At 45.0% G+C, this 16,892-nt stretch overlaps 1 protein-coding gene across 1 annotated transcript; it reads left to right on the top strand.

The window, feature by feature from the left end:
- Window positions 1-11,201: 11,201 nt before the first annotated feature.
- GPR27 (G protein-coupled receptor 27) lies at window positions 11,202-13,082 on the top strand. The gene has a single exon (XM_040358595.1). It carries the CDS (start codon window positions 11,411-11,413, stop codon window positions 12,503-12,505), a length of 1,095 nt encoding a protein of 364 aa, XP_040214529.1. The 5' UTR covers window positions 11,202-11,410; the 3' UTR covers window positions 12,506-13,082.
- The last annotated feature ends 3,810 nt before the right edge of the window (window positions 13,083-16,892 follow it).

Genomic DNA, 16,892 nt, shown 5'->3' with positions numbered 1-16,892 from the left:
TTCTGAGAATCTGCGTATCTAGCTAATTTGCATACTCTACGCGGAAATCAACGGAAATGCCACCTAGCGGCCAGCGTAAATATGCACCTAAGATCCAACGGCGTACTAAGACGTACGTCAGTCGGATCTAGCCCACATTCTGGCGTATCTTGTTACAAAACAAAGATACCCCGGCGCATTCCTAGAAATTACGCGGCGTATCAATAGATACGCCGACGTAACTTCTTTGTGGATCCGGCCCAAACTGTGGAGTGTTGTCTCAAATAATGAGACTAGGGGCCAGATTCTCAAAAGAGTTACGACGGTGTAACTCAGGAAACATCGTCGTATCTCTGTTTCTGAGCCCGAGTATCTATGCGAGTGATTCCTAGAATCATTTTCGCATAGATACGGGCAAGATCCGACAGGTGTAAGTCACTTACACCGTCGGATCTTAGATGTAATGCGACGCCGACCGCTAGGTGGCGTTTACGTTCAGTTCTCATTTGTTTATGCAAATGAGCCTGATACGCCGATTCCCGAACGAATTTGCGTCGCGTAGTCGTCGCGTACATCGTTTCCGTAAGCGTAAGGTTACCCCTGCTATATGAGGGGTAACCTTACGCCAGTCCGCCGTATGCCATGTTAAGTATGGTGTCGGGTCCGCGTCGGCATTTTCCGTCGGTTACGTTGTTTTCGTAAGTCGTTCTTGAATACGACTTTACGTCAATGATGCTCACGTCGGCGTCATTGACGTTTTCCGTCGTGAGCTGGAGCATGCGCACTGGGCTATTTTTCAGCCCGGCGCATTCACAGTTCAATCGGCGCGGGGGCGCGCTTAATTTGAATACAAGCCGCCCCCTTTGAATTACGCGGCCATACGCCGGGCCATTTACACTACGCCGCCGCAAATTACGGAGCAAGTGCTTGGGGAATACGGCACTTGCTCCAGTAAGTTGCGGTGGCGTAGTGTAAATGGCTTACACTACGCGGGATCTACGAGAATCTGGCCCTAGGACTTAGCCCTTGTTCACACTGAAGGCGGGCTTGAAATCGTGTGAGTTCATTTTAAATCCGCATTTCAGTGAGAGTTTCGGGGGCGACTTGACAGACATCTGTGCGGATTCACAAATTTGACAAAAGCAATGCAGGAAGTACTTTTAGAAATCGGTGCCACAAAGTCAGTGTCGCATCAATTAGGACAATGCCGTTTCTGACAATAGACTGCAATAAAATTGCGTGACAAATCACGCCTATGTGAATGGGGGGGCGAAGACCCCTTTCACACAAGGTGGACTTTCAAGTGGATCCACCTGTTCAGCAGGGGAATCTGTCCGATGATCCCTGATGAGTAGACAGGTGACAGGTCCGTGTCCACTTCTCTTATGCAGAATGGACACTGACACAGCCCACTGTTCTCTATGGGGAGGTTGGATGGAAACTAAATCCATTTCCATTCAACTGTCATCCAATCAGCTAGATGGATGTGGAATGGATCCCATTCCATCTGTTTTTGGTGGCCCAGACCAGATCGGTTTCCTGGCATGTGACATATGTCCGTTTACATCCACCTCGCCATAAAGAACAATGGGTGGTCCGATCGATGCCCGCCTGAAAAACGAACATGCAGACCTAATTATTCCATTAGCTTCAAAGGGGCCTAGAGCCAAATCATGCCCTTGCTATAGGCAAATGCCATTTACATATCTCATGAAGCCCGATTGGAAAAATTCTAGGATGTTGCTACAAGACACAGTACATATGAGTCTAGAGAAGTGGTCTCCAAACTGCGGCCCGGGGGCCAAATGTGGCCCTTTGCCTGCCTCTATCTGGCCCTTGGGATATTATTCCTCCAACTGACACCAAGGATGGGACACTATTTCTCCCACTGGCACCATCGATAGGGCACTACTCTTCCTGCTGAGACCAATGATGGGGCACTATTCCTCCCACTGACACTGTTAAAGGGGCACTATCGCTTCTATTGATACCAACCATGGTGTACTATTCCACCCACTGACACCTTGGACAGGGCACTATTCCTTCCATTGATACCAACCATGGGACACTATTCTTCCTGCTAAAACCAAAAATGTTAAAACTAATGATGGGGCAATTTTTACTCCTACTGATGCCGGGACATTTTCTACTCACACTGGCCACAGTTCGGCCCCCGTAAAGTCCGAAGGACACTAAACTGGTCCTTTGTTTAAAAAAGTTTGGAGACCCCTGGTCTAGAGGATTCCCTTATAAATTTTCCAAGGCCTGGAATGTTTGGACTGAATCCAAGGAGACGGTGGCTTCCATCCTCATGTCCCCCTAGCACTTCTGGTAGTATTTTCTTGAGAGTGGTTATGGCTCATTTTAGAGTGCTGTAGGACCAATCCTCTTTGTATTCAATGGAGCAAATTATTTTGCCCTAGGGCATCGGTTGCCATTTCAAGTGTGTTTTGTGTTAGGTTGTTTTGTTATGTCAAATTATGTTTGTTTAAGCCCGGGTATGCAAAATAGGCTTTGTTTTGTATAAATATACCATTTGAAATTCAATAGAAAAAAAAGTGGAACTGTGAAGGTGACTGCAATATACAAGCACTGATTGGGTCTCAGCTTGGGCTCAGACTGCACCTGGAAGGAAGTTGTTACTCCCATGGAATCAACAGGAAGCCGAATATGGCCACGCAGCCATATTAGGACAATGATGTAATGAGAATCCCTGTCCCTTTGTGTACATGCTGCTGCGGGGCAGGGAATGCCCTGACCACAATTATTTGGGCTTTAGTGCGTGGGGGTGAAAGCTTCTTTTTGGTACCCCAGTTTGGACCAAACTTGTGCTCCTCCTTATGATGGCCTTATGCCACGTACACACGGTCGGAATTTCTGATGGAAAAAGTCTGATGGGAGCTTTTCATTGGATATTCTGACCGTGTGTATGCCCCATCAGACTTTTTCCGTCGGAATTTCCGACTGACTTAGATAGAGAGCAGGTTCTCTATTTTTCCGACGGAAAAAATTCCTATCGGAAAATCTGTTTGTCTGTATGGAATTCCGACGCACTAAAAACCACACATGCTTGGAATCAAGTCGACGCATGCTCGGAAGCATTGAACCTAATTTTTCTCGACTCGTTGTAGTGTTGTGCGTCACCACGTTCTTGACCGTCGGAATTTGGTATGACCGTGTGTATGCAAGACAGCTTGAGCGGAATTCCATCAGAAAAACCATCCGAGTTTATTTTGACGGAAAAACTGGTCGTATGTACAGGGCATTATGCCCCGTACACACCATCACTTTATGTGATGAAAAAAAATTACGTTTTTAAAAACGTCACTTTAAATGACCGTGTGTGGGGAAAAACGTCGTTTTATGTCTTGTAAAAAACGACAAAAAAAAATTGAAGCATGCTTCAATTTTATGTGTCGTTTTTCAAAACGTAATTTTTTACTTCACAGAAAATTTCGTTTTTTTTCATCACATAAAGTGATGGTGTGTACGGGGCATTACACGTACAGATGTGCAATTGAGAATATTCGTACAAACATTTGTCCAAAAATTCCGCTCAAGCTTGTTTTGCATACACACGGCCACACAAAAGTTCTCTAAACTTTCGACCGTCAAGAATGCGGTGATGTACAACACTACAATGAGCCGAGAAAATTAAGAATTAATTAAGAATTGTTTCCGAGCATGCGTCGGAATTTTGCACAACGGAATTGCTACAGATGATCGTAATTTCCCATTGGAATTTTTATCTGTCGAAAAATTTGAGAACCAGCTCTCAAATTTTTGTTGGCGGTAATTCCGACAGGAAAAGTCCGATGGAGCCTACACACGGTCGGAATTTCCGACCAAAAGCTCACATCGGACTTTTCTTGTCGGAAAATCCAATCGTGTGTACGCGGCATTAGAAACACATTAAAGTGAAAGAAAATCTCAAATGTTGGGTTGTGACCAGAACAGGAAAAGAAAGACACTAGTTCTGGTGACCCTGAGGACTGACAAGAGTTTCCTCCCTCTAGAGGGATTTCCCCTCACTTTCTGTTTTGCCTATGGAATAGGAAGTTAAGTGAAATCTCCCCATGGAGATGCAGCTGGCGAAAATCTGGCTGGGGTTATAGGGGCTGATGCACACAGGACGTTTTAAAAATGCCAGCGCTAGCATTTAGCCACGTTTTACATTAGCATTACTGCACGTTTCCCCGCTTTTTTGGGCGTTTTCCCGCCTTTTTTGCATTAGCGTTTTTCATTAAAATCACTCTTTTAATGTAAAAACACCTAAAAAGGTCAAACGCGGCTAAACGTAGCTTGACGCGTTTAGCCGCGTTTTTTTGGGGGGTGTTTTACAGCTCATTTTTATTGCTCCTGAATGCACAGGCTGTCATTTTTTTTCTACTTGATCTGAGAACTGTAGTGGGGGCTTTTAATGGCAACTATAATCACAGGTAGTGTTACTCACTGTGTCTCTGACTTTGTGGTTACTTGTAGCAGTGACACCTATGCCGAAATGAGGAGATAGGGTCTCCTCCAGCCCCTCCCACTTCACATTCCTCACCAGTCAGCTGACCTCTAGTCTCTACCCCCCAGCCATGCCGTGAACTGAATGGGCGGCTGCAATGAAGCTGAGTGGGCAGCCGCAATGAAGCTGAGTGGGCGGCCACATGCTCCAGGAACAGCCCAGCTGGACCGCCACAGACTCCAGGGGCAGCTGCGAAAAGGCTGGTAGAGCGGTGCAGGCTTCAGGAACAGCCCAGGATCCGGGGACCCCTGGCAAATCGTCATTTGATCCCTGAGGGGGTCCCGACCCCCAGGTTGAGAACCACTGACCTAGAACGTTTTCTCGTGCTGGGAACTGCATAACCCAATGCGGTTTCCCTGCAGCTGCGATTTTGAAAATGGCATGGGGACCTTTTTTAATTTTAGGTGGTAGATCAGCATCATTTAGCAAAGGTTCACACTACTGCAATGCAATTTTGATGCGATTTTCAGTGTGTTTATGTAGTGCAATTTTGATAAGACTTTGGTTGCTTTTTGGATGTAGTTTGCATATTCTAAATTGCACCAAAGTAGCACATGAACCTTTTTTTCAAAATCACACCGCAGAGAGTCGCATTGATGTGAACACTATTGAAAATAAGGTGATTTCCCTTGTCTAATGCGATTCTGTGTGACTCAAGTCACATCAGAAATTGCACCAGTGTGAACCAGCACTTATGAATGGAGTAATTGGAGGAGGCAGTATACATGGAATCTACTGGATATTGGAAAAGACTTGCTTGAACTGTGACAGAAAGACTGGTTTATACATTTTTGCAACATTTGTAACAAAACATTTACTGGATACAATCAAGGCTGCATTTTTTGACATAAGGAGTTCATTTTATTTATTTATAACACTTGGGAATATTGTTACATGTGTTTCTGACATAGGAGAGTTTGATACACACATTGGGCCAGATTCTCGTACAGCGGCGTATCTTTGCGGCGGCGTAACGTATCCGATTTATGTTACGCCTCCGCAACTTAGACGGGCAAGTGCTATATTCTCAAAGCACTTGCTCAGTAAGTTGCGGCAGCGTAGCGTAAATCGGCCGGCGTAAGCCCGCCTAATTCAAATTTGGAACAGGGGGGCGTGTGTTATGTAAAATAGCCATGACCCGACGTGATTGACGTTTTTCACGAACGGCGCATGCGCCGTCCATGGACATATCCCAGTGTGCATTGCTCAAATACTGCGCAAGGACGTATTGGTTTCGACGTGAACGTAAATTCCGTCCAGCCCCATTCACGGACGACTTACGCAAACGACGTAACGGATCTAAGGGAAATCTATGCGTAACTGATTCTAAGAATCAGGCGCATAGATACGACGGCGCAACTCAGAGATACAACGGCGTATCTGGAGATACGCCGTCGTATCTCGTTTGTGAATCTGGGCCATTGGATATTTATATTTTGGTGGTGTGAAATGTATTTCCCTGTTGAATTAGAGCAATGCATTTATTTTTATCAATTTACATTTTTACGTGTGTTGCAAAAGGGCTTGTCACCATTAAATGCTTGTTTGTCTTTAGAGAGCAGTGAATTTATTAAAATTATAACTTAAAGCAGAGGTCTACTCTAAAAAAGAAAAAAAAAGAAATAGCCAAAAAGGCTACAAAACAAAATATATATACATATATACTTACCAGAAGTGGCTGTAACTAGGCAGATTGTCCTAATCTGCCACTTCCTCGTCCGCGGTGGTCTTCTTTCTTCTCCTCCTCGCGCTGCCTCCTGGGCATAGGCGTGCGCACAGGGTGTGCCAGGTGTGCCTGGACACACCCTAATCCACCAGTGTGGCGCGGATTCCCTCTGTTTGGACCCATGATATTTCACCGAAGTCCTCTAATGATGCTCCTAAAAAAAATAAAAAATAAAAAATTCTGTAAAAATAATAAAAAAATAAATAATAAAATTGAAAAAATAATGATACTGTCCACTGCTCTACCAACACCAACCTCTACTTTACTGACCCCAATCTCTACACTACTGACACCGTCCACTGCTCTACTTATTGGTTTAGACGTGAACGTAAATTCCGTCCAGCCCCATTCACGGACGACTTACGCAAACGACGTAACATTTTCAAATTTCATCGCAGGAACGACGGCCTTACTTAACATTGGTACGCCGCATTTACGCCTCATATAGCAGGGGTAACTTTACGCCGGGAAAAGCCTAACGTAAACGGCGTATCTGTACTGCGTCGGCCGGGAGTACATTCGTGAATTTGCGTATCTAGCAGATTTACATATTTCTAAGCGTAAATCAGCGTACACGCCCCTAGCGGCCAGCGTAAATATGCAGTTACCATGCACCGTCCACTGCTCTACTTACACTGTCAATATATATACACATGCACACACACGCATATGTGTTTGAGCTTTGGGGTGCACACCCTAATGCAATAGGCTACGCACACCTATGCTCCTGGGAAATGGGGAGCGGTGTCTTCTGGGACCTTGTGTGTGTCCCAGGAGACATCCGCCCATTCACAAAGTGCCGCGCGACTCGCGCATGCGCAGTAGGGAACCGGGAAGTAAAGCCGCAACACTTCACTTCCTGATTCCCTCACCGAGGATGACAGTGGGGCAGCCGAGACCCGAGTGATTGCTCGGCTTCAGCTGCCGACATCGCGGGCACCCTGGACAGGTAAGTCTCCTTATTAAAAGTCAGCAGCTACAGTGACGCCGGACCTCCGCTTTAACTGAAAGTGCCTAAACAAGAACATTAAAGTAGTTGTAAACCCTTTACAAACAGTTGGTAACAGGTAAGCCTATAATAAGTCTGCACAGTTTAGAAGATATTCACTGTATACGCATGTGCCAATGTCATTGGCACATGCGCACTGAAGAAACGGTTCTAGGGTTTACAATCACTTTAACAGCAGGATCACCAGGTCTTTTTTAAAGCCTAGCTCCAGGCACTAAACAAAGGGGGCTCTGGGAATACCTCCTACATTGGTGGCCACTGGGAAGAATGTTTCTGGATGGGTGAGGACTCGGAGGGTAAAAGCTTCAAACTTCCGGAAGCCTTGCCAGAACCCAGCAGGAAATTAAAGTGTTGGGAATCAAATTTGGTCCTGGTGACTATGGTCATTGAAATTGAGAGAGCATGTTGGTGGATGCCAATGCCAAAATTGCAATCTGAAAGAAAAGGAAGCCTTCCTCGAGGGAGAGGGTTGACTTGATGTTAGCTTCATCTGTATCTGAATCTCTCTATGCCAGGGTCTACAGGTGCTTTTTCCAACTGTTATGGGGAAATAGGCTGAACCTGATCAAATGCAATGTAACTTACTTGTCCAGGTGGCAGGGTGGCATACGAATGGTCAACCTGATAGTTTTTTATGTTGTGTTTTTTTTTTTATTAAGCTGAGACCCCACTGGGATGGTTGGGTAGTTTTCAATTTGGATTTAGGCCTTTTCTGCAATGCCGGGAAGATGGTGGGCTAATAAAAAGTCTGAGAGTTAGACATGGTGAGTTCCTGGCTTATGTTGCCCCGTGTCCAAAAAAAAATTTGGCACTGGCATGTGACAGTGGAGGATATCAGGTCGCTCCCAAGGAAACTTTTGGAGAAAATGATTTTGAGCTGTGCTTTCAGTGTGTCACTGACTTTAACGGATGGCCCAGGCTCCAAAATGAGAGAGGGGTTGCATTTAATTAATTTGGAGAAATTCCAATTAAGTTTAGGCTGGCATTAGCCTGTCTCGCTTTCCAAGGAATGCTCTATGTGAGAAGGAACCTAGAGCGCAGTGTGTTGGTAAACTGAAGTCTATGGACCACTTTTTGCTCTAGTGTCCCTTTAACATAAAGGTGTATAACAGGGTGGGGAGGGTTCTAGGCATCCCCCTCCATCATCGCATGAGTTATGAGTGACTGTACGGGGCTTTCCTGTCTCTCTGGAAGTTTGAATTGGATACACTTTTTCTAGTTAGTATAGTTGCCCGTTACTTCACGTGGAATGCACAGTGCCAGATTACCCTGTGGAAGAATTTCCTCCCTGTTGAGGTGGTGCATGATATTCTGGGTGAGACTGAGATGATTCAATGTCTTGAAAAGGACAGGAGCCTCAGGTGGTCTGGGTAAGGGCATGGAGGAATATCAGAGATGTCTTTGGTGAACTGTCCAACACTGGGCGAGGATCTCTTTTCTTAAAGCGGGAGTTCACCCGAAAAAATTTTTTAACCTTAGATTGATGCTCATTTTGTCAAGGGGAATCTGGTATTTTTTTTTAAATCGAAGCCGAACTTACCGTTTTAGAGAGCGATCTTCTCCGCCGCTTCCGGGTATGGTCTTCGGGACTGGGCGTTCCTATTTGATTGACAGGCTTCCGATGGTCGAATACATCGCTTCACGAGTAGCCGAACGTCGGTGCGGCTCTATACGGTGCCTGCGCACCGACGTTCGGCTACTTTCGGAAAATCGTGACGCGATGTATGCGACCGTCGGAATCCTGTCAATCAAATAGGAATGCCCAGTCCCGCAGCCCATACCCGGAAGCGGCGGAGAAGATCGCTCTCTAAAACGGTAAGTACTGCTTCGATTTAAAAAAAACTACCCGATTCCCCTTGACAAAATGAGCATCAATCTAATGTTAAAAATCAACTTTTCGGGTGAACCTCCACTTTAAGCTCTGTTCTTTACACTCCCTTAGTTTTTGTTGGTTAGTATCTTCTATTTGAAGAAGGGTAGCATGCATGACTGGGGTGGGTTTGTTTCTTGACCTCGAAGGTTTGATTATGGGTGTAATGGTGTAATAGGAAGATTTTTTATCCCCAGTAATGATATCTTCATTGCTTTTGCTATGAAGCAATCTTATGTTAATGGCAGAATTTGCTATATTTATTTTCTTTTTTTGTGTGTGTGTAAATATGTATATATTTATATATGTATATTCTTTTATATTTTATGTTTATTGAAAAATTGGGAAGAATGTTCCTTACATTGGTAGCCAGTGGGAAGACTATACCTTACATTGGTGGTCACTGGAAAGAATGCCCTTTACATTGGTCGTCGGTGAGAAGAATGTTTATTTCATTGGTGGTCAATGAAAAGAATGGCACTTACATTAGTGGTCAGTGGGGAGAATACTCATTTCATTCATGGTCACCTGGAAAAATGCCCCTTACACTGGTAGTCAGTGGAAAGAATGGCACTTACATTAGTGGCCAGTGGGAAGAATGTTCCTTACATTGGTTGTCAGTGGGGAGAATGATGCTTTCATTGGTGGTCTCTGGGAAGAATACCCCTTACATTGGTTGCCAGTGGGAAGAATACCACTTACATTGGTGGTCAGTGGGAAGAATGCCCTTATACATTGGTGGTCGGTGAAAAGAATGTTTCTTAGATTTGTGTTAAGTGGGAAGAATGGCACTTACATTAGTGGTTAGTGGGGAGGATTCTCCTTTTATTAGTGGTCAGTGGGAAGAATGGTACTGACATTGGTGGTCAGTGGAGAGAATGCCCCTTAGTTTAATCAATGTAAAGAATGTTTCTTACATTGGAGATCAATGGGGAGACTGACTCTGTCATTGGTGGCCATTGGAAGGAAGAATGTTCCTTACATTGGTGGTCAATGGGAAAAGTGCTCCTTACATTGGTGGTCAATGGGAAAAGTGCTCCTTACATTGGTATTCAGTAGGAAGAATGCGCCTTACATTGGTGGTCAGTGAAAAGAATGGTCCTTACATTGGTGGTCAGTGGGGAGAATGTTCCTTACATTGGTGGTCAGTGGGGAGAATGATCCTTACATTGGTGGCAAGTAGGAAGAATGCTCCTTACATTGGAGGTCAGTGAGAAGAATGCTCCTTACATTGGTGGTCAGTGGGAAGAATGCTCCTTAGATTGGTGGTCAGTAGGAAGACTGCTCCTTACATTGGTGGTCAGTGGGAAGAATGCTCCTTACATTGGTGGTCAGTGGGAAGAATGCTCCTTAGATTGGTGGTCAGTAGGAAGACTGCTCCTTACATTGGTGGTCAGTGGGAAGAATGCTCCTTACATTGGTGGTCAGTGGGAAGAATGCTCCTTACATTGGTGGTCAGTAGGAAGACTGCTCCTTACATTGGTGGTCAGTGGGAAGAATGCTCCTTACATTGGTGGTCAGTAGGAAGACTGGTCCTTACATTGGTGGTCAGTGGGAAGAATGCTCCTTACATTGGTGGTCAGTAGGAAGACGGCTCCTTACATTGGTGGTCAGTGGGGAGAATGCCCCTTTTATTGGTGGTCAGTGGGGAGAATGCCCCTTTTATTGGTGGTCAGTGGGGAGAATGCCCCTTTTATTGGTGGTCAGTGGGTAAAATCCCCCCTTATGGATGGCTAAAAAAGATCACTGTTGTTAGTGGTTACTGATTTTCCAAAATACATTGCTCATTTCTCAAGGAACCCCTAGAAACTTCTAGAGGACCCCTAATTGAGAAAGGCTCCTTTCAATTGAGGAAAGAATGTAATTAAACCATCTTTTCTGAAATCTCCTGCGTACCAAACCCAGTTTAGCCCTTATTAGTCATCTCTAGCTCAGTATTTTTCATATGTATGGTTTGTAGTGGAATAAATTACCATGAGATGATGTGATTTGATTGATACACAACAATCCTTGCATATAATGCCCATAAATGATATCAGTGCCCATTGTGAGCCATCAGTGATTTATCCCTGATATGTCATCACTGTACCTGCTGTATGCCCGACTCCTGCCTTCATGACACAGACTGCAGCTGTCCACAGACCAGCGATGGAAGTCATAGCAGCTCTGCATTCAGACGTGGTCTCTGTGCATGTAGCACGCAGCTTGCTGTTCCTTCACCTTGCATATATTACTGGAGCTGCTGTCTGATCAGATCCTTGATCTGCACATGAGTCGGAGGGGAATCCTGCTTCAGCAGCAGCTGTTGTCTCCATGGCTGGCCAGGAGCTGGAGAAAAGCAACGCATCCCTTCTCCCCGCCGACCTCATCAAGCTGGCATCCCTGGGCATGATCGCCTGCGTCAGCCTGCTTGGCAGTCTCCTGTTCGCCTTCATCACCCTGCGAGACCGGAGCCTGCACAGAGCCCCCTATTATCTCCTGCTGGATGTGTGCCTAGGCGACTTCATGCGCTCATTGCTTTGTTTCCCTCTGGTGCTGAAATCCATCAGCAGCGGCTCCCATTGGACCTACAGCAAGAGGAGCTGCAGGGTCATGGCATTTGGCACGGTGCTCCTCTGCTTCCACGCCGCCTTTATGCTGCTGTCCATCAGCCTGACCAGGTACATGGCCATAGCCCACCATAGGTTCTACTGCAAGAAGATAAACGGCTGGGCATGTGCCCTGGTCATCTCCATGGCGTGGATCCTCTCCATGGCCATGGCCTTGCCCCCTGTCTTCGAGGTGGGCACCTACAAGTTCATCAGAGAAGAAGACCAATGCACCTTTGAGCACCGTTATGTCAAAGCCAACGACAGCCTTGGCTTTCTGCTCATGTTGGCCTTCATCTTGGCTGCCACCCATTTTATCTACATGAAGCTTTTGTTCTTCATCTATGACCACAGGAAAATGAAGCCAGCTCAGTTGACCCCTGCCATCAGCCAAAACTGGAGCTTCCATGGGCCAGGGGCAGCTGGCCAAGCAGCTGCCAACTGGATTGCAGGTTTTGGAAGGGGACCCACACCACCCACCTTGGTGGGCATGAGGCAGAGCACCCAACATCAGATCAAGAGGCTGCTGGTGTTGGAGGAATTCAAGCAAGAGAAGAGGCTCTGCAAGATGTTCTATATCATCACTTTTCTGTTCCTCCTTTTTTGGGGCCCCTATTTAGTGAGTTGCTATCTGAGGATCTTCTCAAGAACCTCCTTGCCTCAGGGTTTTCTTACTGTTGCTGTGTGGCTGACGTTTGCTCAGGCAGGTGTGAACCCCATTGTGTCCTTCATGTTGAACAAAGAGCTCAGGATGTCTTTCAGGGCTCATCTGCCTTGCAGGAACACCCAGACCCAAAGGGAGCCCTATATCGACACCTAAGTATTGGGACCCCCTTATAGACACCTGTACTTGGGATATGCAAAGTTCTGGTTGCCATGGAGATCGAATGCCTCTTCAATTAGAGGCAACCAGGATTTAGGTGAGACAATAGCAACATTCAACTGTATCTTGCACTGATGATGTATTTAGGGTGCTTTTGTTTAGCAAGGTGGCTGCAGTGTTGTATGCAAGCAGCATTGTCTCAATGTAGTGCATAGAAGCCAACATAGTTAAGAATAATTACCTTATAGTAATTTAAGTTGCTAATATACTGTATGTGTTGCTGCTGGACACCTCCTGATGTTGTCCTCCTCCTGTCATTCATAAATATTCTTCTGGCCTGGTCACCCAGATGATATCGAATAGACACTGTATGCATAGTGACACATACATATAATGCATGTCCCAGATTTATCCAGGCATTTTATTTGAAGCTCATGATTGTTTTTTTTTTTATAATTGTTTGAGGGCCCATTTACATATTGCACATGCTTTAATGAGCATTAGATCATAGGTTAATGTGCATTGCATTACCGGAGCCCATTGAAATCAATGGTGAAGACTTCAGAAGAATGCACAGCCGCACTCCAAAAAAAACCTTGAGTTGTCATTATTGTAAAATCAATGGTAAAATGCACTACAAAGGGCAGCAAAAATGAGGAAAATAAACTATGCGTTTCACACTGGATCAGTGCTTAAAGCGGGGGTTCACCCAAATTTTTTTTTTTAACATTAGATTGAGGCTAATTACGGGAAGCAGAATCGGCTGTTTTTTTTTTTTAAATCAATGCAGTACTTACCGTTTTAGAGATAGATGTTCTCTGCCGCTTCCGGGTATGGTCTTCGGGACTGGGCGTTCCTATTTGATTGACAGCCTTCCGACGGTCCACATACAGCACAAGTTGCTGAACGTCGGTGCGGCTCTATACGGCGCCTGTGCACCGACGTTCGGCTACTTTTTTGGAAACCCGTGACGCGCTGTATGCGACGGTCGGAAAAGGCTGTCAATCAAATAGGAACGCCCAGTCCCGCAGCCCATACCCGGAAGCCACGGAGAACATCTATCTCTATAACGGTAAGTACTGCATTGATTTAAAAAAAAACACCTGATTCTGCTTCCCGTAATTAGCCTCAATCTAATGTTAAAAATAGATTTTTTGGGTGAACCTTCACTTTAATCATGGCCATGATTAAGTACTGATCCAGTGTAAAACGCGTAGGCTATTTTACTCATTTTTGCTGCCTTTTGTAGTGCATTTTACCATTGATTTTACAATAAAGACAACTCAAGAGTTTTTTTTGGAGTGCGGCTGTCCATTCTTCTGAAGTCTTCACTATTTGCCTTGTGCATTGCCGGCACCCTTGGTTTCCTGAGAGGTTCATGATTGCTCAGTACACCCACCTGGAGCGGTGACTCCCTTTCCCTGTTCATTGAAATCAATGGCCTCCACCAAACCAAAATGGCCCAAATCGTACATATGTCATAAGCTGTTTGCTGCAATGCACTATGGTGGCATTGTGGTATTTTCCAACAGGTGGAATGCATTGACATGCATTAACAACAACGTGGGGGTTATTTACGAAACGCAAATCCACTTTGCACTACAAGTGGAAGTGCAGTCACTGTAGATCTGAGGGGGACATGCAAGGAAAATAAAAAACAGCATTTTTGCTTGCACATGATTGGATGATGAAATCAGCAGAGCTTCCCCTCATTTCAGAGCTTCCCCTCAGATATACAGCGATCTACAGCGACTGTAATTACAAGTGCAATTTCAAGTGCACTTGTAGTGCAAAGTGGATTCGCCTTTAGTAAATAACCCCCAGTGGGATTGATTTACTAAAGGCAAATAAACTGTTTAAAAAAGAAATGTTCCTGGACTGCCGCACTTTGATAGGCGATTTATTGAAACAAAATGAACAAAGGATAAAATCCAAAGCTGTATAACATCCAAAAATTCATGCAACACTGCAATCAATGGTAGAAAGTGGACATAGGGGACAAAAAAGCTAACATGTTTCACATCATGGATAGATGCTTAGTCATAAACTGTGTACTTTGCAACTGCAGTTGCGCCAGAGCTTAGTAAATTAGACAAACCTTTACTTTGCAAAGCATACCCAATCACGTGGCATAAAAAAATAAAAAAAGCTTTATTGATTGCACATGAGTGGATGATAAAATTCAGCAGAGCTTCTCCTCATTTACTAAGCCCTGGAGCAACTGCTCTTGCAGAGTGCAACTGACCTTTGCAAAGTGCAAATTCTATTTGCCTTTAGTAAATCAACCCCTTTGCATTATGGTACACTAGAAAAAAAAAAGTCCTTTGCATTTGTGATGCATTGACCTGCAATATTCCATTCAATTCAGTTGAATGAAGTCCCTTATGTCGTGTAAAATTGCAGCACACAGCAGCAGAATCGCACATGTTAATGCACACATGCCTATGTTGTGAATCTGGTAAAGGAAGTATTAAAGTGTATGTTCAGACAATTTTTTTCAAATAGAGTGGGAAAAGATTAGAACCCCTGTCTGGTTTTACTGCTGTCCAGATTTCCTCTCATAAAGGTTTCATCAGATGAGAATTAATGGTAAATCTCCAAGGGCTACACAGACAGATATGCAATTGTTCTTGTTAGTAGACAAGGAAAGTCTAAAACCCTTGTCAGGTTTTTATTTCTGTTGATAGCTGTAAGGACACTACATCAATGAATATAGAGTCTTGAATAGTTTATTACTAAAGGATCAACAAAATAAAATAAAAAGTCAACGCGTTTCAGGGGTTTTCAAACTCCCCCTTCATCAGAGCTTGAATGTTATGTCCTTCAGGAATGCCTGGACACGGAAAGGTTTGAATGCGTTTGAGGATTTCACATCCAATAAGCTCTTGCTGGATTACCTGCTGGTGCTAGTATTGGATGCAGGCCCGTTGCTACAGGACAGGCAAAACAAACAATTGCTTGGGGCCCCGAGCTGGCATGGGGCCCCCAACTTATCCTTCCCAGGCTGTAGCGTGGCCGAGCTCCTCTTCCTCCCTCCTGGAGACCTGTAAGTCCGGCCGGGTACCGCACGTGGTACAGGAGATTCAGTTTCCTGTTCCCGGGCCGGACTGACAGGAAGTGCACACTGAATGCTCACTTCCTTTCAGTCCGGCCGGGAACACAGGAAACTGAATCTCCTGTACCGCGCAGTACCCGGCCCGGCCCGGGCACTATCTGATAAGGGACTGGGGACCCATAATGATAGAACACCAGACTGACAGGAGGAAGAGGAGCTCGGCCATGCTACAGCGGCAGCCTACAGGGAAGAAGGGGAGGTGAGAATAGAAAAACATAGGGACTATGGGGGGGGGGTAAGAACATGGGTGTAAAAAATTTGTGCAGTGCTAACAAAAGCTTTGCGTGTGGGGGGGGGGGGGTGCTTGGGGGCCCCATTTTGCTTGGGGCCCCCAAATTCCTTAAAACGGCCCTGATTGGATGTGAAGGCCAGGCATTCATGAAGGACATAACATACAAACCTTGATAAGGAGAATTTTGAGAACCCCTGAAACAGGTTGGCTTTCTTATCTTGTTATTAATTTATTATGGGTACCTAAATGTTACGTAAAGCTTTACATATACATTGTACACACCAATCCCTGCATTCAAGGGGCTTACAATCTAAGGTCCCTAACTCACATTCTTACATACAAGGGCCAGTTTCGACAGAAGCCAATTAAGCAACCAGCATGTCTTTGGAGTGTGGGAGGAAACCAACACAGGAAGAACCTTCTGGGCTTGAATGTGCTACTTTACAACTTGATAAACTGTCCACTTCGCCGGTTTCCAAATGTAGTGCTGACGTGTTTTGCTGCCCCCTTCAGGACTTGTGAAAATCCCTTCATGTAACACTACAAAACAACAGAGGACACTCCGGCCTAGTGCATCAATGCTACACAATTTTATTCATAAATGAAACAAGTAATATACTCACAAACGCATGACAGTGACAAGCGTATCATAAAATATAGATGAGACTGCCTCCAAATCCACACCGTTCAATAGGTAGCCTGGAAAGACTTTTCAGCATCCAATGCAGCTTACGCATTTCAAGAGACGAACCTTCTTCCTCAGAGCCAAAATTAATAATGACTGGGGACTGCAAACTCCAGGCAGTGCAGCTGTGGTTGGGGATTTGAACCAACGTCCCTAATGCTGCTCGACAGAAGTGCTAACCACTTGTGTTTACTTCTAATAATTAACTTCTCTGGGCTCTGTCTCCATTGGTGTCCCCCCCCCCTTTACTACTGTGTTTTCCCAAAAATAAGGCTGGTTCTATATTTATTTTGGCAACAAAAGCACAGTAGGGCTTATTTTCAGGGTAGGTCTTAACATGTAATGTGCTTTC

This window comes from Rana temporaria, chromosome 7, assembly GCF_905171775.1.
Source record: "Rana temporaria chromosome 7, aRanTem1.1, whole genome shotgun sequence".
Lineage (NCBI taxonomy): Eukaryota > Metazoa > Chordata > Amphibia > Anura > Ranidae > Rana > Rana temporaria.
Note: the sequence above shows the minus strand (reverse complement) of the source record. Positions and strands in the feature narration are given on the sequence as shown.

What these genes read in the sequence shown, in the direction of transcription:
- GPR27 (XM_040358595.1), top strand. Translation starts at nt 11,411, where the DNA reads ATGGCTGGCCAGGAGCTGGAGAAAAGCAACGCATCCCTTCTCCCCGCC.